This window comes from Hylobates moloch, unplaced genomic scaffold, assembly GCF_009828535.3.
Source record: "Hylobates moloch isolate HMO894 unplaced genomic scaffold, HMol_V3 SCAFFOLD_10, whole genome shotgun sequence".
NCBI classification, from domain to species: Eukaryota; Metazoa; Chordata; class Mammalia; order Primates; family Hylobatidae; genus Hylobates; species Hylobates moloch.
The window spans coordinates 100765519-100786223 of NW_026652285.1; the positions used below are offsets into that span (position 1 = coordinate 100765519).

General features: G+C 44.4%; 1 protein-coding gene across 8 annotated transcripts in view; it reads left to right on the forward strand.

Moving 5' to 3' along the window:
- The window catches only part of SPTAN1 (spectrin alpha, non-erythrocytic 1), an 80332-nt gene that overhangs the window by 22950 nt on the left and 36677 nt on the right, over window positions 1-20705 (forward strand). For 5 of the 8 annotated variants that reach the window (XM_058445966.1, XM_058445965.1, XM_058445961.1 and 2 more), the window contains 20 exons: window positions 1632-1776; window positions 2157-2299; window positions 4074-4207; window positions 4375-4519; window positions 4598-4752; window positions 5345-5480; window positions 6853-6954; window positions 8111-8248; window positions 8962-9072; window positions 9658-9735; window positions 9873-10028; window positions 10252-10456; window positions 10965-11146; window positions 11454-11697; window positions 11893-12015; window positions 12915-13132; window positions 14791-14883; window positions 16024-16158; window positions 18414-18562; window positions 19913-19972. In XM_058445966.1, the coding sequence (XP_058301949.1) occupies window positions 1632-1776; window positions 2157-2299; window positions 4074-4207; window positions 4375-4519; window positions 4598-4752; window positions 5345-5480; window positions 6853-6954; window positions 8111-8248; window positions 8962-9072; window positions 9658-9735; window positions 9873-10028; window positions 10252-10456; window positions 10965-11146; window positions 11454-11697; window positions 11893-12015; window positions 12915-13132; window positions 14791-14883; window positions 16024-16158; window positions 18414-18562; window positions 19913-19972 (2852 nt within the window). The remainder of the gene's footprint in view (window positions 1-1631; window positions 1777-2156; window positions 2300-4073; window positions 4208-4374; window positions 4520-4597; window positions 4753-5344; window positions 5481-6852; window positions 6955-8110; window positions 8249-8961; window positions 9073-9657; window positions 9736-9872; window positions 10029-10251; window positions 10457-10964; window positions 11147-11453; window positions 11698-11892; window positions 12016-12914; window positions 13133-14790; window positions 14884-16023; window positions 16159-18413; window positions 18563-19912; window positions 19973-20705) is intronic. The other 3 variants (XM_058445960.1, XM_058445963.1, XM_058445964.1) reach the window with 1 other exon arrangement.

The following is a 20705-nucleotide window of genomic DNA, read 5'->3' on the forward strand; positions in this document are numbered from 1 at the left end:
TCAAGTTTTCATTTTGCTAGGAGTGACATCTCAATCATGGGTGGATCCCAGACTTCTTTTCTGTTAGTGTTTAAACCTCTTTGTTTGTTTTACTTATGTCTGTCAGTGTTGTACAGAAACTCCCAGTATCTTGGGTAGGCATAATCAAGGCATTGAGGTTGGACTGGAATACCAGAATGCATCATCTAAGCTTGAATTGATTACCAGTTTCCTCCAATTCTTGATAAGTCCTTACTGGGCCTGTGTTATGAGAACCCAAAGATGCTGGGAAGTGAATATGTTTGACCCTGTGGCTGCCACCTGGGTGAAGTTTGAAATAAGCCTCACTTGAGATGTACCACAAACTGTCTTTTCACAGAAGGTCCAAAGTTTTTTCTATCAGGGATCCTTTTTGATAGCTGATGACTTTTCAGCACCCCATCTTTTCTACTTTTTTTTTTTTCCCCGAGATGGATTCTTGCTCTGTTGCCCAAAGCTGGAGTGCAATGGCACAATCTTGGCTCACTGCAACCTCCACCTCCCAGATTCAAGCAATTCTCCTGCCTCAGCCTCCCGAGTAGCTGGGATTACAGGTGTGTGCCACCACGCCCGGCTAATTGATGTATTTTTAGTCGAGATGGGTTTCACCATGTTGGCCAGGCTGATCTCGAACTCCTGACCTTGTGATCTGCCTACCTCAGCCTTCCAAAGTGCTGGGATTACAGGAGTGAGCCACTGCGCCCAGCCCTTTTCTACTTTTTTTTTTGAGACGGAGTCTCGCTCTGTCACCCAGACTGGAGCGCAGTGGCGCAATCACAGCTCACTGCAAGCTCCACCTCCCCGGGGTCAAGTGATTCTCCTGCCTCAGCCTTCCGAGTAGCTGGGATTACAGGTGCGCGCCACCATACCCGGCTCATTTTTGTACTTTTAGTAGAGACGGGGTTTCACCATGCTGGCCAGGCTGTTCTTGAACTCCTGACCTCGTGATCCGCCCGCCTCAGCATCCCAAAGTGCTGGGATTACAGGCGTGAGCCACTGCACCCAGCCTCCCCTTTTCTACTTTTATACCAAAATTTTCCTGTTGTGCCTCATAATTTTTACATTGATGATGCCTATAGGACCTCTTCTTTTGTTTTGTTTTTTTCCGTTTATCTCCATGAATTTGGAATACATCCTTCAGCAATTTCAGCTCAGTTTACACATTAATTCCTCATTTTTTCCTTCCCCAGTAGTCTTATGGATTAGGAATTCCACTTTAATAATTTAATAATAATTAATAGTATCAATTGTGTACCTATTATTATATAATACTAAAATATATGACTATATAATATAAATATATTATAAATATAATTATAAATAAATGAAATATAAAGATATTATTAATAATATAAATGATAATGATTTTCCTGATGTAAACTAGAGTAGATCTACCTGCTTGTAACTTGAAGGCCACCAAAAACCACTGTAAACTGTGGACTTTTCCCTACTCCCAGTTAAATTTACTATTTCCTCTCAGTTTAGGGATTATCTTTTAAAAATATTTTTATTCAGAGCTCCATAAGGTCTCTAACTTGTCTGAACTCTATGGAAGAACCAGATCCCACAGAGCCAGTTGTGATCTGATTAAAACTCTGATCTGAAACTTTCAGACCCGTTTGACAGAGCTGCACCGCCAGTGGGAATTACTTTTGGAGAAGATGCGGGAAAAAGGAATCAAACTGCTGCAGGCCCAGAAGTTGGTGCAGTACTTACGAGAATGTGAGGACGTGATGGACTGGATCAATGACAAGGCACGTTTTGGGGAGAAGGGTTTGCTAAGCCTTACTCAAAGAAAGGGAAGAGACTCCTCCGTGATCTGTAGCGAGACCCAGTGTTAGCACAGATACGGCCATTTTAAGTGAAAGGGTGGAAGTGGGATTGCTGTCTCTCCAGCTGCTCTCTAGGTGTATGTGCTATTCTGTAACTCTGAAGCCTGGAGTTGCTGAGACAGAAATGCTGTGAGCTCAACCTCTTAACTTTCTATGGGAGGAACTAAAATCACAAACCACAGAGAAAACTGTATCTATTAAAGCTAACGTGGCTCCATCCCTAATGTCTGTTTGATGTTTCTGGAAGCCATTGTTAACAAATGTTGGTTGGTGACTCTGGCTTTCTTATGGTCCCTGAATAGGAAGCAATTGTTACTTCTGAAGAGCTGGGCCAGGATCTGGAGCATGTAGAGGTTTTACAGAAGAAATTTGAAGAGTTTCAAACAGATATGGCTGCTCATGAAGAAAGAGTTAATGAAGTGAACCAATTTGCTGCCAAACTCATACAGGTAAATAGCAAAGTGCTGTGTGCTTCTCACAACATTATTATGTTAACTTTTTAGTATATTCAGGAGAAAATTTTGATGATTGGTCCCCTAATTTCTGAGTGAGCAAGTTTTTTTTTTTTTTTTTTTTTTTTTGAGACGGAGTCTCCCTCTGTCACCTAGGCTGGAGTGCAGTGGCGCGATCTCGGCTCACTGCAAGCTCCGCCTCCCAGGCTCACGCCATTCTCCTGCCTCAGCCTCTCCAAGTAGCTGGGACTACAGGCACCCGCCACCACGCCCAGCTAATTTTTTTGTATTTTTAGTAGAGATGGGGTTTCACCATGGTCTCGATCTCCTGACCTCATGATCTGCCCGCCTCGGCCTCCCAAAGTGTTGGGATTACAAGCGTGAGCCACCGCGCCCGGCCCTGAGTGAGCAAGTTTTTGTAAGCATGTCTAAGAGTTTTGTTTAGATATAAGGTACAATACTGATTACTCCTAAATTGGAAAATGCTTTTCAATGTGTTGCCTTGGGCAGGAAGGGCAGAGTTCATTTGATCTATTTCCTCTACCCACGTTTGGGTAGGGCTAGGTGAAGCTTTTATTGGGCTGCTGAAGCTAGGTCTCAGGGTTTCTCAGACGAGGGTGTGGTGGTGAATGCTAAGTTAGTATTGGCAGATGTCCACCAATGCGTTAGGGCTCTTGCCTGCCTTTTTTGTTTGAAGCTTCCCTGGGTTCTCTTGGGAGCCTGGGAGAACCTTGTCGTGAATAGGCTCTCCACTCTGGCACTGGAGCCCGTTAAGAGGGAATGACAACCCTTCCCCAGTGCCCACGTGTACAATCCTGTAAGCTGCTTCCACTACGAATCCAAAGGGTTCCAAAGACATCAAGTACTCGGAACCAGAGAGTTTTTACTTTTAGGGAAATTTGATTTGGAGGGTACAAATTTTAAATGTATAAATCTGCTTACAGGCTTTTTCTGGTCAGTGATTAAGAGAAAGATACCCGGCATTCCTCAGAAATATCTCACCCTTCCACAGTGACAGATGTGTTACTTTTCCAAACCCTAAGCTTTCCTACGGTTGAGCTTGAGAAAAGTAGTCAGGCCAAACCCATGGTATCCCAAATGGATTCAAAAACCCTGAAATGCTTCACTTTGTTATGCTTTACATCATATTTTTAAAAACACCAAAATGTGGTTGGTAGGGAAGGATACTTTTAAAGAAATGTCTCCAAGCTGGATGCAGTGGCACCTGCCTATAGACCCAGCTATTCTACACAGACCCAGGCTGACAAGGCAGGATCACTTGAGACCAGCCTGGGTAACATAGCAAGACCCTGTCTCAAAAAAGAAAAAAAGAAATGTCATCAGTCTAAAGCCAGGAACAAACTCTTGAGCCCTGAAAATTATGTTTATGTGCAAGAATGCTTAACAGCCTCGTGAACATCTGAAATATCAAATTTTCAAGCAGTTAGGGTAGATGAGTACATTGATAAAGCTACCACAAAGTTGCTGCCAAACTATTTATTAACATAAAGGTTTTTGGCACTTTTGCACATAACCACCTTATAGACTAACCACAATACTCCAAAAGATAGAGAATGGCTCTCCCCTTTTTACATAAGAAATAGAAACTCTTTGGAGTTGTAGTTCACTTTGTATCATGTAGACCATTATTTCTTGTGATTCTCTTCAGAGTGGTGATTTGCTGAGATGCTTCAAGGAACCAACCCCAGGGTAACTAGTTGGAGGAGCCAGAAGTTGTATACAAATCCAGTCTCTTCTCTTCCTTGTTTAGGAGCAGCACCCTGAGGAGGAACTGATCAAGACTAAGCAGGATGAAGTCAATGCAGCCTGGCAGCGGCTGAAGGGCCTGGCTCTGCAGAGGCAGGGGAAGCTCTTTGGGGCAGCTGAAGTTCAGCGCTTTAACAGGTGTCAAGCCAGAGTAGGCTTTGGGGAATGGGCCTCAACCTGGAGGGGAGTTGAGGGCATGTGCTGCTGATGAGCTGTCGGGGCTGACTAGGCCTTGGTCCCATGGGGTATTCCTAGTTCTAGGGAGTCGTCATTGCTGTGGATTAACTGGTGCCTTTGTTCTGTAGGGATGTGGATGAGACTATCAGTTGGATTAAGGAAAAGGAGCAGTTAATGGCCTCTGATGATTTTGGCCGAGACCTGGCAAGTGTTCAGGCTCTGCTTCGGAAGCACGAGGGTCTGGAGAGAGATCTTGCTGCTCTAGAAGACAAGGTGGGTTTTACAAGCAGCTGATTCTGTAAATAAGTCACCGAGGGTCAGGAGAATAGTTCTGACGGAGTTCATTTCTAGGTCAAAGCCCTGTGTGCTGAGGCTGACCGCCTGCAACAGTCCCACCCTCTGAGTGCAACACAGATTCAAGTGAAGCGAGAGGAACTGATTACAAACTGGGAGCAGATCCGCACCTTGGCGGCAGAGAGACACGCGCGGCTCAATGATTCATACAGGTGCAAATAATGCTCCAGGTCTTAACCAGTATCATTTGACTTCTTTTTTGGAAGCAGGAATAGCAGAGTTGAGGGTCTGTTCTGTGAAAGCGTCAGGTATCACCTACAAATGCAAATCACTTCTTACCTATGTTCTCTCTGTTTGGAGACTAGCAACTGTATCATGTATAGTATGTATGGTATTTCAACTTCATAAATTCTTCTATTCTGCATCACTGCATTATGACTGATAGAATGGAAATATCCACTTAAGTATCTGAGTATCACATGAAATATCTTATTAAAACCAGGATTGGAAAGGAAAAGAATGTTTCTTACTAGCCAAGGGTTGAACCTGGGAATAACAAGGAAGTTGAAAATGTGGGACAGGATTGGGGCATTTTAGTGATGGAGAGAACCTAAGTTTTAAAGGGTTGATTTCAGCCTTTTCTTTCCTTCACAGTCTAGATTGGGAGAATTTCATATTTCCCAGAATTAGAGTTTGTATAGTTTGTTAGACATTTGAGAACGTAGAACTCAGAGCTTTAGGGAGGCCATTTTCCACCCTGGCACCTCCGCTGGAAACATAATGTCTTCCTTTGGTTTTCCCTAGGCTTCAACGCTTTCTAGCTGACTTCCGTGACCTCACCAGCTGGGTGACTGAGATGAAAGCCCTCATCAATGCAGATGAGCTTGCCAATGATGTGGCTGGGGCTGAAGCCCTGCTAGATAGACACCAAGAGCACAAGGTAATGGTATCTCTAGAATCTTCCAGAAGTGAAGATTTTAGCTTATAATGCACCAGTTTATCAGTGTTGGGTGAGGCCTATAGTCAGAGTTGGTACCATGTTATTAACAGGTGTCTCTCATCATAAGGATTGTGGTTGGTTTTGCCATTGGAGACCTGGTCTAACTGCTTCTGATAGAGGCTTAACTGGGTTCAGTGTCAAGAGGTTCACTGTGGTCCATAAAAGCAAACAGACAAGCTCTGGCGAGATAGAAGTGCTACTACTTGGCACATTGATCCTTTGTGATGTAAAAAGTATTTGTTGGGCCGGGTACAGTGGCTCATGTCTATAATCCCAGCACTTTGGAAGGCCAAGGCGGGTGGATCATGAGGTCAAGAGATCAAGACCATCCACGCCAACATGGTGAAACCCCATCTCTACTAAAAATATAACAATTAACTGGGCATGGTGGCACGTGCCTGTAGTCCCAGCTATTCAGGAGTCTGAGGCAGGAGAATCGCTTGAACCCAGGAGGCAGAGGTTGCAGTGAGCCAAGATCGCACCATTCCACTCCCGTCCGGACAACGAGAGTGTTTCACTCTGTCTCAAAAAAAAAAAAAAAAAAAACAAACCTTCTGAGAGGTTTTAATGTGCTAGATACAAAATCAGTATACTGAAAGTCAAACATGTTTCTCTACACTAGCAACAGAAACATAATTTTTAAAAATACTGCTTATTAGAGCAGAAAATATAAAGTACTTAGGAATAAATCTAACAAAAGTGTGTAAGACATTTGTGGAGAAAACTATAAAACTTTGTTAAAAGGCATTAAATAAAAACTGAATAGATAGAATGATTTATCTAGTGCACAGATGGAATGATCTTTTGTGAAGGTGTAAATTCCCACCAGGATATATACAGTTAATGCAGTTCTAGTCAAGTGCTCAGCAGGTATATGTGTATGTGTGTGTTTCTTTTTGCAATGAGATAAGCTGATTCCAAAACTGATTTGGAAAAAAAAAATTCAAAAAATGCTGAGACAGTGTTGAAGATCATAGTGGGGCCAGGGAGGGACTCACCCTACCAGGTTCTATAAAATCATAGTAAACAAGTCCATTTGGCACAAAGAAGACAGACCCATATGAATGTGGAACCTTGAAAAATGACAGGTGACCTGAAAAGCCATTTGGAAAAGGACTTCATCAGTGAGTGATACTCTCACATTTGATGACCTAGACTGATTATGTATTAGGAAATCTGGCCTAATCTTTCATTTTGTTTCTCATTTTAGATGTCATAGTCTGGCTTATAATGCTTATGTAAAATTCAACACCTTATTTTTATTTTGTAAGATGCTAGGCATAAACCATGGCTTTGTTTTTTTCTCCTGTAGGGTGAAATTGATGCCCATGAAGACAGCTTCAAATCTGCAGATGAATCTGGTCAGGCACTGCTTGGTGCTGGTCACTATGCCTCAGATGAAGTGAGGGAGAAGGTAAGAGAAGAGAAATGGAGCTTTTGAGGAGCAAGTTACATCTTTCACTAAGTCTCTGAAAGCTGTTATTCATCCTTAAATATCCAGACGTCACATTCACCATGATATGTGAGAAACTTTCCTTTCTCTGCAGAGGTTTAAAAAGAAGGTATATGTATAGTGTGCTGATTTCCTGAAAGACAGTCCTCCTTATTTGGGGCATGTGTGGCACGTTTCCTACTTGCAGGGACTTTCTGTAGGGAGCTGAGTCTTGCAATAGGAGTTGGAGCAAAGAGGAAACAAATTTTTACAAAATGATACATAGGCCGGGTGTGGTGTGACCCCAGCACTTTCAGAGGCCAAGGCAGGAGGATTGCTTGAGGCCAGGAATGGGAGACCAGCCTGAACAACATAGTGAGACCCCATCTCGACAAAAAATTAATAAATTAGCCAGACATGGTGGCACGTTCCTATAGTCCTAGCTACTCGAGAGGATTGCTTGAACCCAGGAGTTCAAGGTTACAATGAATTATGATTTGCACCACTGCACTCTGGCTTGAGTGACAGAGTGAGACCCTTTCTCTAAAAAAAAAAAAAAAGTATATATATACACACACACACACACACACATATATGTATACAAGCTTTGAAGTATCTTGGAGTATAAAATTGCTTAGGAACATTAGATAAATAATGATTTATATATTTTTTAGTATTACATAGAGTAGAAGAAGATATTCCAAAGACTTGTCATTAGTAGCTTCGGAGCCTAAAGTCTAGGGGGTTTCTGAATTTATTTTCCATATGTTATGGAGCAGCCACTCAGTTGACATTTCTCAGTGGAGAGTCCCTACTCCATTTATGCTCCATTAAACTCCATTTATACTGCCTCACTTTTAAATGGATCCCCTATTTCTTCTACCTGGGAGTTTACTATTTTTACCTAAGTCATTTGTGATCATATGGCAATAAATTAATTCTAGATTAATTAAAACAGGCCATCCCTTTTATATTGAACATGCACATACAAGTGAATGTTGTTTTTCCCCTTTTGCAAATCGGAAAAAAGGCCTGAAGATTAGCACTAGGATTAGGAATTCCAGGGTAGCTGTTCTGTCTGCCTCGGAGGCATTGGGGCTGACCTCATCTCCCTGACCATGTCTCCTATGCCCCCAAGCTGACCGTCCTTTCCGAGGAGAGAGCAGCGCTGCTGGAGCTGTGGGAGCTGCGCAGGCAGCAGTACGAGCAGTGCATGGACCTGCAGCTCTTCTACCGGGACACTGAGCAGGTGGACAACTGGATGAGCAAGCAGGAGGTAATCTGTGAGCAAAGCCTTGCCAGTGGTGGGAGAAGAAGGGCCTGTGTTTTGTCTCCTTGGGTAGTGTGCTTGTTTTGTTTTAGGACATCAGTACCATGTTAGTTCTGAATCCATTGAAGAGGGAGAATTGAGCAAGCGTCTCTCAGCTCTGCTGGCATCTCTCCCTGCTGAGATTGCAAGGCCTTCAGAAAAGGCCCCAGCTTTTCAGATTAGTGTGACGTAAAATGTTTTATTAAAGAGATTTTTTTCTTAGAAGTTAGCATTGCCGGGTGCAGTGGCTCTCTCCTGTAATCCTAGCACTTTGGGAGGCTGAGATGGGAGTATCCCTTGAGCCCAGGAGCTCAAGGCTGGAGCAAGCTATGATCATACTACCGCACTCTAGCCTGTGCAACAGACCGAGATCCTGTCTCACAAAAAAAAAAAAAAAAAAAAAACTTAGCATTATGTAACATCTAAATCTAATAGAAGCAACAAAAGCTATGTAAGAGAAGTTTCGGTAGAATGTGGAACAAGGATTTCATGATATGGCTGGATTGATTTTAAGAAAATCCAAAAGGACTTTAGACTTCCTAGAAGAGATCTTAGAAGTTTAACAGCCATAAAATCTCCTTTCTTCTTTTTGTGTTTTGACCAAAATACCCTTTGCTTCACAGTCTTAGAAGATCAAAGGAATAGGACATTATTCTGAACACTTTGTTTCCTTTGGCAAGGCGTTCCTGTTGAATGAAGACTTGGGAGATTCCTTGGATAGTGTGGAAGCGCTTCTTAAGAAGCATGAAGACTTTGAGAAATCCCTTAGTGCCCAGGAGGAAAAGATTACAGTAAGACCCCTTCTTGTCAGTGCCTTCAAATGACCCTTATAGTAAGCCAGAGTCTTTTTCCCTGGAAGGATTCCAAACAGATTTGATGAAAGATTCATATGCAAAGCACTCCTGTGGGTGTTTAAACTTTCACAAGGATGACATGCTATCTCGTTGAAGACAAAATACAACTTTATGGAAAAATGATTTACTTAATGGAAACCTCCAAACTTCTTTAAGTTTGTACCCTTCATTAAAAGTAGGTCAGGGTTAATATTAAGAGGTACTCTTCCCATTGAAAATACATCTTAGAAATAAGAATTTGGAAAGCTGTTAACCTGTATTTGACCCCTGCCAGGAGATCATGCCACAACTAATGTCTCCAGTCTTGAATGGAGGTAGTGCAGTCTTACGATATCTGACTGATAACATCAAGCAAAATCTCAAAAGTTATGAGAAAAATGTCATCACCAACCTTTGGGTGAAAACCTTGACCTATGTTAAAGTTTGGTGTGTTTTATGATCTGTTCAGCAGTTACTTTTCTCTAGAGGCCAAGCTAGGGACTAGTGTGCTTACCAGTGAAGAACTCTTATCTTCCTTCCTAGGCATTAGATGAATTTGCAACGAAGCTAATTCAGAACAACCACTATGCAATGGAAGATGTGGCCACTCGCCGAGATGCTGTAAGTTTGTAGGTTCTTCATGCTCCTCCCTTTTGGTACGCAAATGTCTCTTCTAAGATGTTCCAGTTAAGTCTCTTCAACTGGACATCCCTTTGGGAGTAAACACTAGAGACTCACAGGGGATCCTTGTCTTTCAGCTGTTGAGCCGCCGCAATGCCCTTCACGAGAGAGCCATGCGTCGCCGGGCCCAGCTAGCTGATTCTTTCCACTTGCAGCAGTTTTTCCGTGATTCTGATGAGCTCAAGAGTTGGGTCAATGAGAAGATGAAAACTGCCACAGATGAAGCTTATAAAGTAATGTACTGTTAGTGTTGCCATGTAGCACTCGATTAGTAAGCTAAACCTAGCTCTCACAAGTTGTAGCTAAAGGAGGAAATAAGGGATTCCAAAAACCGCACTACTTAATGTAAGCCAGCTGTTTTATACATTCCTCCATAAAGATAAGTATGAAGGTAATGCAAGGGAACGTGACGTTCTCAGGTACAAGATAGAAAGAACCCCCTTCTTTTATTGGCAGGATCCATCCAACCTACAAGGAAAAGTACAGAAGCATCAGGCTTTTGAGGCTGAGCTCTCAGCAAACCAGAGCCGAATTGATGCCTTGGAGAAAGCTGGCCAAAAGCTGATTGATGTCAACCACTATGCCAAGGATGAAGTAGCAGCTCGTATGAATGAGGTGATCAGTTTGTGGAAGAAACTGCTAGAGGCCACTGAACTGAAAGGTAAGAGAAGATGTTCCACTGGATTGTGACATGCATGTTTGGGGAACTAAATACCCCTTTCTATTAAGTATTTTAGGGACATATACCCCCCAAGAAAGGTGAGGTGGATGACTTTGGCATTAGGGATAATTTCCTGTGTATGAATTACTTGGCTTAAGTTCTTGATAGTAATTTGGTAAATGTGGTTGAGCATACTGGTTGGTGAGGGAGTCTGAGTGAGAAGGTATTGAATTGGGCCTCATTGCTGAAAATCAAAGTTCAGCTGAGAGCCAAGGGCATTTACTAATTCTCCAGTGTCCTTATATCTCAAGGGGGTTAGAATGCTTCCAGTTCAACTTTGAGAAGGTAGAGCAGAGGCTGCAATTGATATTTTCTTTCCCTTTGTGACTAAGTGAAGGAATAAAATTCTGACCTATATAGTCCTTTACTAAGATACTACTGTTCATGGGCAGTGTTGGCAGAAGGGTAATGCTAAGCAGTACAAAATTAAACTTGCTTCCTTCCATAGGAATAAAGCTTCGTGAAGCCAACCAGCAACAGCAATTTAATCGCAATGTTGAGGATATTGAATTATGGCTATATGAAGTAGAAGGTCACTTGGCTTCGGATGATTACGGCAAAGATCTTACCAATGTGCAGAACCTCCAGAAGAAACATGCCCTGCTAGAGGCAGATGTGGCTGCTCACCAGGTAGTGTGAACTGGGGGCTGTGGTTGGGCAAGTGAATTCAGAAACCATAGGAGGGAGGAAAAGCCAGTAATTTCAGACTAAATGAGTTTTGGGAGGGGTGAAATGTGTTGATTTTCTTAGATCACTCTGTGCTGCATGTGCTTCTGCTCAAATTAAATATCATCCCTTAGAGCTTTCTAGGAGCCCCAGATGAAGGAAGGAGATAGCAGAAAGAATCCTCTCAGGAGTGGGAAAAAGACCTTATCAATGTTTCTTTGTATAAAACCACACCCAAAGTAAAGTCAGCTCTGTCCTTTCGCATTCCCAGGACCGAATTGATGGCATCACCATTCAGGCCCGCCAGTTCCAAGATGCTGGCCATTTTGATGCAGAAAACATCAAGAAGAAACAGGAAGCCCTCGTGGCTCGCTATGAGGCGCTCAAGGAGCCCATGGTTGCCCGGAAGCAGAAGCTGGCCGATTCTCTGCGGTTGCAGCAGCTCTTCCGGGATGTTGAGGATGAGGAGACGTGGATTCGAGAGAAAGAGCCCATTGCTGCATCTACCAACAGAGGTCAGTCTGCTTCCCTCAGGTAGGAATCAACTTGGGAAAGGCTGTGCTATTGTAGCATAAAGGGGATGCACATCAGGATGTGCAGGGTCGAATTTAAATTATTGAACTGGAACCATGATGGTAGCTAAGAATGACAAATCAGTGCTGACTTTTCTCTCCATTGTTGGATAACTGGGGAGTGGTGTCTGCTTTCAGGTAAGGATTTGATCGGGGTCCAGAATCTGCTAAAGAAACATCAAGCCTTACAAGCAGAAATTGCTGGACATGAACCACGCATCAAAGCAGTTACACAGAAGGGGAATGCCATGGTGGAGGAAGGTGAGTGATTGGTATCAGTGACATGGCTTGGCGCTGCTCCTCATGTCTCCCCTTCTTGCCGAGGGCATGGCCATGTGGGCATCACAAACCAGGCTCTGGGGTTGAATACCATCCCCATTCTTTCCTAACTGTACGACCTGACCAGACCTTACCCTTTCTGAGCCTGAATTTCTTTTATTTTTTTGAGACGGGGTCTCACTCTGTCACCCAGGGTAGAGTGCAGTGGCACGGTGTCAGCTCACTGGAACCTCTGCTTCCTTAGTTCAAGCAGTTCTCCTGTCTCAGCCTCCCAGGTAGCTGGGACTACAGGCACACACCACCATACCCAGCTAATTTTTTATTTTTATTTTTGTATTTTTAATAGAGATGGGGTTCCACCATATTGGTCAGGCTGGTCATGAACTCCTGACCTCAGGTGATCCACCTGCTTCGGCCTCCCAGAGTGCTGGGATTACAGCCGTGAGCCACCACGCCCAGCTCTGAGCCTGAATTTCTTATCTGTGAAACGGGGATGACACCACCTCTCCTGACACAGTAGTGAGGAGTAAGTGAAACCAAGTAGGGAAAGAGCTGATAGAGTGCCTGCACGTGCCAGTCTCAGTAACTGAGCGCTACAGTGGTACTGTTACTAGTCTTTATGATACTATCACTAATGCCAACTTGCGATATCTGCTTCTTAGAGTCTAGATAGAGGTCATGGTTTGAGGAGGCAAAAAAATGAAACAATCCATTAAAGGGTTAGAACCTGAGCCTCTCAAAAAAATTGGAATTATGAAAGGGCACAGTTCACCAAAACATAGCAATGAAAGTGCCGTGAACACACAGAGAAAACTTATTTTTGTCCTTGTGTGATGTGTCAACATAGTTTTTGTTATCCTCTTTCCCTACCCACCTTCCAGGCCATTTTGCTGCAGAGGATGTGAAGGCCAAGCTTCACGAGCTGAACCAAAAGTGGGAGGCACTGAAAGCCAAAGCCTCCCAGCGTCGGCAGGACCTGGAGGACTCTCTGCAGGCCCAGCAGTACTTTGCTGATGCTAACGAGGCCGAATCCTGGATGCGGGAGAAGGAACCCATTGTGGGCAGCACTGACTATGGCAAGGACGAAGACTCTGCTGAGGTAACCAGGCTTGGGAAGCATCTCACCTGCCAGGGAAGTGGAACAGGGCTTGTACTGAGAAGGAACTTAGGAGAAGTAGTGATGCGCGGGACCTGTGCATTACAATGATTGTTTTTTAAAATGTTTTGGAATCCATTTTTTACTTTTTTTTTTTTTTTTTTGAGGCAGAGTCTCACTCTTGCCCAGGCTGGAATGCAATGGTACAATTGTAGCTCACTGCAGGCTCAAACTCCTGGGCTCAAGCGATCCTCCTGCCTCAGCCTCCCAAGTAGTTGGGACTATAGGCAGGTACCACTAGGCCTGGCTACACTTTTTAATTTTAATTTTATTTTTAGTAGAGACAGGGTCTCACTATGTTGTCCCATCTGGTTTCAAACTCCTGGCTTCAAACAATCCTCCTGCCAAAGCCTCCTAAAATGCTGGGATGATAGGAATGAACCACCCCTCCTGGCCCATTTTTCACTTTTTATTATGAAAATTTAATCATACCTAAAGGAGAGAGAAGATAACTTGTCACTGACCTTCAACTGTTAACATTTGTCACCCTTGTTTCATCTATGTGAAACCATATGTGTGCTTACATACATACTAACATACCAACATGCACACATACATATATACATACCTGCAAACATACCAGCATACACATGTACATACCAGTGTGCACATATACCCACATACCAACACGTACACATATATACATAGATGTACTTGGTTTTTTACTGGTTATCTGCTTTTTGACTAAAATTCTCAAATTTTATTCATAAAGGTCTAGGTATAGTTCCTGTACCTAGCTCTTAGCAATCTTCACAAAAACTAGAATGAGTTGAATTTTTCCTTTTTTTTTTTTTTTTTTTGAGACAGAGTCTCACTCTGTCATCCAGGTTGGAGTGCAGTGGCATGATCTCGGATAACTGCAACCTCCGCCTCCCGGGTTCAAGCGATTCTTCTGCCTCGGCCTCCTGAGTAGCTGGGATTACAGGCGCCCGCCACCACACCCAGCTAACTTTTTTTGTATTTTTAGTAGAGATGGGGTTTCACCACATTGGCCAGTTTGGTCTTGAACTCCTGACCTCAAGCGATCTGCCTGCCTCAGCCTCCCAAAGTGCTGGGATTACAGGCGTGAGGCACTGCACTCGTTCTGTCACTAAGGCTGGAGTACAGTGGCGCAATCACGACTCCCTACAGCCTTGACCTCCTGTGCTCAGCAGTCTTCCCGCCTCAGTCCCCTGAGTAGCTTGGACTACAGGCACACACCATCACATCTGGCTAATTTTTGTATTTTCTGTAGAGATGAGGTTTCAGTATGTTGCCCAGGCTGGTCTTGAACTCCTGGGCTCAAGCTATCTGCCTGCCTCAGCCTCCCAAAGTGCTGGGATTACAGGCATAAGCCACTGTGCCTAGACCAGGATGAGTAGGCTGTAATCATAATATATATGATTGTCCCAAAAGATGGGAATCCTGAAAAACTTTGAAAATGGTATTAGCACTGTAAGAAGGGCAGGAGGTGATTACATCATTGCGCAACTGAGAAAGGCTGTTGAGGCAGGATGGCAGGTTGGTGAGGCAGTGGAGGATGGGAGGCTTCAGCCCCTGGGCAGTGGAGGATGGGAGGCTTCAGCCCCTGTGCAGTGCTCCATGTGTGGTCTTGGTTTCAGGCTCTACTGAAGAAACATGAAGCTTTGATGTCAGATCTCAGTGCCTACGGCAGCAGCATCCAGGCTTTGCGAGAACAAGCACAGTCCTGCCGGGTAAACTTGTAACAGTTTATGGGTTACTGGAGGGAGGCCTTGAAGGACCCAGATACTGTCAGCAGGTGTTCCTATCATAGGCCCCATTTGATTCTGCTATTAACTCTTGTGACACAAAGGTTTACAGAGTTTAAAATAAGATTTATTTATTTATTTAGAGACAGAGTCTCACTCCATCGCCTAGGCTGGAGTGCAATGGCATGACCTCAGCTCACTGCACCCTCTGCCTCCTGGGTTCAAGGGATTCTCCTGACTCAGCCTCTTGAGTAGGTGGGATTACAGGTGTTCACCACCATGCCCAGCTAAATTTTTTTTTTTTTTTTTTTTTTTTTTGAGATGGAGTCTTGCTAGAGTGCAGTGGCATGATCTTGGCTCACTGCAACATCTGCCTCCTGGGTTGAAGTAATTACCCTGCCTCAGCCTCCCAAGTAGCTGGGGTTACTGGTGCCCGCCACCACGCCCAGCTAATTTTTATATTTTTAGTAGAGATGGGGTTTCACCATGTTGGCCAGGCTGGTCTTGAATTCCTGACCTCATGATCCGCCCGCCTTGGCCTCCCAAAGTGCTGGGATTATAGGCATGAGCACCGCGCCCGGCCCTACTTTAAAATGAGATTTATTATTATTTTTTTGTTTATTTATTTTTTTTGAGATGGAGTTTTGGAGTTTCATTCTTGTTGCCCAGGTTGAAGTGCAGTGGCCTGATTTTGGCTCACCACAACCTCCGCCTCCCAGGTTCAAGTGATTCTCCTGACTCATCCTCCTGAGTAGCTGGGATTACAGGCATACACCACCACGCCTGGCTAGTTTTGTATTTTTAGTAGAGATACGGTTTCTCCATGTTGGTTAGGCTGGTCTCGAACTCCCGACCTCAGGTGATCTGCCTGCCTCAGCTTCCCAAAGTGCTGGGATTACAGGTATGAGCCACCATGCCCAGACAAAATGAGATTTTTTTTAAAGATACCAACAATTTAAAGTTCTTGGATCAGATTTTATTGGTAGCTTCAGTGAAGAATTCTCATGAGTGTATATTTGGTACATTTGGTACAGCTGGTGACATTTGAATCTGCTCTGTACTTAGATGACAGCGCGGACATGTTTTTACCATGTCTGCCCTTCCTCCCTTTCTTTGGATTTTTAGCAACAAGTGGCCCCCATGGATGACGAGACTGGGAAGGAGCTGGTCTTGGCTCTCTACGACTATCAGGAGAAGAGTCCCCGAGAGGTCACCATGAAGAAAGGAGATATCCTTACCTTACTCAACAGCACCAACAAGGCAAGGCACAGAGAGTGGCTGTGTGTTTGTTCCACGCTAGCACCTCCACGTATGCTCAGTTGGGTTTGTGTGGGTTGCATGTCTCCCTGAAATGAGAAGCCTTAGAATTCAAAGAGATAAGTTTCCTCACCAATCCCCCACGTGACATACATTTATACAGTACTGTGTATGATCAAGAAGTTAATCTGTCTTCTTGAATACCTGCAAGAAGCATAGATAATCACACTCAGAAGGATAGCTTATTTTCACCATTGAGTGTCTCTAGGTGGAATTTTTGTCCTTGACAAGCCAAAGTTTGCTTTCTGTATAACTTGGACCTGTTGGTTCTTTTTTTTTTTTTTTTTTTTTGAGACAGTGTCTTGCTCTGTCGCCCAGGTTGGAGTGCAGTGGCGCAATCTCAGCTCACTGCAAGCTCCACCTCCCAGGTTCACGCCATTCTCCTGCCTTAGCCTCCCGAGTAGCTGGGACTACAGGTGCCCACCACCACGCCCTGCTAATTTTTTGTATTTTTAGTAGAGATGGGGTTTCACGGTGTTAGCCAGGATGGTCTCTATCTCCTGACCTCGTGATCTGCCCGCCTCAGCCTACTAAAGTGCTGGAATTATAGGCATGAGCCACCACACCCGGCCGACCTGTTGGTTCTTACTCTAGACTGCAGGCTACATCTCAGCCCAGCAGATCATTGAAGACAGCTGTGACCTCACCCCACAGGCTTTGTCTTCTCTAGGCTAAATAATGAAAATAATAAATCCATCCTGGTCCACCAGCCTTTCTTCCCTAACACACTCTGAATTGACAGTGGCCTTGAAGCATCCACAGATTGATCCTGAAAGAGGCCTGCCTTCTGTTTTAGTTAAGGCTGGAGAAATGTCCTTGGCCATTTTTAAGAGCCAGTTTATTCCCATTCCCACACCTTATTTATCCTTGTCATGATAATTTGAGGAAACCTGTGATTCTTATCTTTCTATTGATTCTGTTTTAAACCTAAACCAACTTGTGGTCTAACTTTGGTTTATTCAAGAGCAGCATTGCCCAGTAGAACTTTCTGTGATGGTGGAAATGTAAGGTGTCTGTGCTGCCTCTGCAGTAACTACTAGCTACGTGTGATAGTAAGCCCTTAAAATATGGCTAGTACAACTGGGTGTTTTATTTAATTGAATTATAACTCAATGAAGTTGGGCATGGTGGCTCACGCCTGTAATCCCAGCACTTTGGGAGGCCTAGACCGGAGGATCGCTTGAGCCCAGGAGTTCGAGACCAACCTAGGGCACATAGCGAGACCTCATCTCTATTTATATTAATCAAAAAAAAAAAAAAAAAAAAAAAAAAGGCCAGGCATGGTGGTTCACGCCTGTAATTCTCAGCACTTTGGGAGGCTGAGGTGGGTGGATCATGTGGTCAGGAGATCGAGACCATCCTGGCCAACATGGTGAAACCCCATGTCTACTAAAATACAAAAAATTAGCTGGGCGTGGTGGCGTGCGCCTGTAGTCCCAGCTACTCGGGAGGCTGAGGCAGGGGAATCGCTTAAACCCAGGAGGCAGAGGTTGCAATGAGCCAAGATCATGCCATTGCACTCCAGCCTGGCAATGGAGCAAGACTCTGTCTCAAAAAAAAGAAGAGTTCTAACTCAATGAAAGTTAAGTGGGCAAATGTGTCTGGTGGCTACAGTGTTAGATAGTACAGCTCTGGAGCATCTAAGCAGAGAGAAGGCTGGCTTTGGTGGCAGGCAGCATTGCTCTTCTGCCTGTGACCCTCGGCAGGTGTGGCAGGTGAGGAAGGGACTGAATTATCAAACCTCATGTAAAGTGACTTTAATATCGTTTTGGACCTCTTTTTTTTTTTTTTTTTTTTTTTTTGAGACAGAGTCTCGCTCTGATGCCCAGGCTGGAGTGCAGTGGCGCGATCTCAGCTCACTGCAAGCTCCGCCCCCTGGGTCACGCCATTCTCCTGCTTCAGCCTCCCGAGTAGCTGGGATTACAGGTGCCCGCTACCACGCCCGGCTAATTTTTTTTGTATTTTTTTTTTAGTAGAGACGGGGTTTCACTGTGTTGGCCAGGATAGTCTCGATCTCCTGACCTCGTAATCCACCCACCTCGGCCTCCCAAAGTGCTGGGATTACAGGCGTGAGCCACCGTGGCCGGCCGTTTTGGACCTCTTAAAACAACGCTCTCGTGTGTGTGCACACATGACCTCCTTGGATTCTCCCTCTCAGAGAAGGAATTTACTTTCAGTTCTCCCTCATTTTTCCTTAGGATTGGTGGAAAGTGGAAGTGAACGATCGTCAGGGTTTTGTGCCGGCTGCTTACGTGAAGAAATTGGACCCCGCCCAGTCAGCGTCCCGGGAGAATCTCCTGGAGGAGCAAGGCAGCATAGCACTGCGGCAGGAGCAGATTGACAATCAGTAAGGATGACACCGGGGACCGCAAGGGCTAGGCGTCCCATAGGCATACTCTGTTCCACATGGGCCGAAGCTTAGGTGTGTCCTGAGGCTCCTGGAGCCCACCTGCACGCCTCCTGCTGTCTCCACCCCACTTTGAGCCCACAGACCTCCCTGTGTGGGTCTCAAACCCCTGACTGATGACTTACATTGCTTTGTTTTTTTTCCACCAGTGTTCATGAGTTTTTCCTAACGAATTTTTCTAATCATTGCTATTTGTCTTTTGGTTTGAGATGCTTTTTGAAATTGGATTTTCAGATATTCTACGCCCCTACAGCTCTGTCCACTTTGAAAAGCTGCTTTCAGAGCTTCTCTGTCTGGCATAGCTTTGAGTTCTGAGAATGGAATTTTGTAATGAAATGGCTCTGTCCTCTTTCCTCTAGCTGAGCCCCCATATTGCCCTGTGTCCCTCCTTTAGGGTATTTCTGACTCCACTAGTGGAATCAGCAGTTTTGGACACTTGGGAAATATCCAGGAAATACATTCCCACTAGAGTTTGAGTAGAATAGTGGAATTTTTGGGCTCTAGTGATCCTCAGCAAGATCAGAGTTATTTGTCCACTTATAGATTCTGTTACATAGAGATAAGAACAGGAGGTTTTGGTTTGTTTTTTTTTTTTTTTGAGACAGAGTCTCGCTCTGTCATCCAGGCTAGAGTGCAGTGGTGTGATCTTGGCTTACTGAAACCTCTGCCTCCTGGGTTCAAGTGATTCTCCTGCCTCGGCCTCCCAAGTAGCTGGGACTGCTGGCACGTGCCACCATGCCCGGCTAATTTTTGTATTTTTAGTAGAGATGGGGTTTCACTAGTTGGCCAGGCTGGTCTCAAACTCCTGACCTCGTGATCCGCCCGCCTTGGCCTCCCAAAGTGCTGGGATTACAGGCGTGAGCCACCATGCCTGGCCTTGGTTTGTATTCTTACCAGTAGTCTGGGTCATAAATATAAGAGGAAAAAGTAGATCAAATACGTGGCTAAGTTGCCTGTTAGCACTCAGTAAAATTTCTTTCTAAGGGTAGTCCAGTCTGTTCCCTGACCTTGCTCTGTGAAGTTACCAGTGTTTTCAGTACAGGAAAATCTGCCTTAAGCATGGCAGACCTGCCAGGAAAATGAAGGTGAACTAACCCTCTAATTTTCCTGCTATTTCTTTACTGTCATTTCACTCATGACTTAGACTGCTCCTTAAAGCTGTTGAATGACTCCATAGTTTCCCAACATTAAGCATCCACCATCATGGCACCAGTCAGAGCTGCTGCCTTTCATCCCTGTGGATTAATCCCACTAATTTGTGCATGCTTTTGCTGTGCCCCCTCTGTGCAGGACACGTATAACTAAGGAGGCCGGCAGTGTATCTCTGCGTATGAAGCAGGTGGAAGAACTGTGAGTAGGCTGAGAGTCTTGCAGAGCACCAATGTCCACCGCTACCCTGTCCATTCTCCCTCTGCCGCTTCTCTTGAAGGCCTTTGTCCATCCAGAAACTGAGGTGGTGGGAGGAACTGCCTGTCTGTGCAGCAGCTTTGGCTCACAAGGGAAGAGGTCACGGTGCAGCTGTGTCAGTCGATGACTGCTTATCTCATTGGTTGCTTCCATGTGCAGCTGTGTGTTCAGAGTGGTGTTGGTTCCCCCTCCTGTTGGTTTTTGTGGTGGACCAGCCACTATCAGCAGCAAACCTGAAGGCCTGTTCTTTAGTTTCCTTAGTAGGAAGGAAATCATATGCTTCTCTTAAAGTGCTCTGATTCTTGGTAACTCATTGCTTTTTTATTTCACTTTGGGACACTTAGATTTGATGGTGATTCTAGTTTTTTTTAACTTTTAGTTTTTTATTGTTTGTTGTTTTCGTGTTCAAAGATAGTATTTCAGTCTTTTGTATTTTAGTTCCCGAGGGTTAGAATATTCCTTGATTCTTAAGAAATCTTTCAAGTAACAGAATGGCACAGATACTCAGTACTGTGCCTGATTTTCCTTCTGAACTTGCTAAAACTTTCTGAGAGCTGAATGTATCATTTTAGAAATGTCCTACTAATATGGAGATAAAACATCCTATATGAGGATATTTTAAAGCTCAGTGTACCTTCCCCCACCTCACCCCAGCCTGGGGCTATTCAGAGAATTA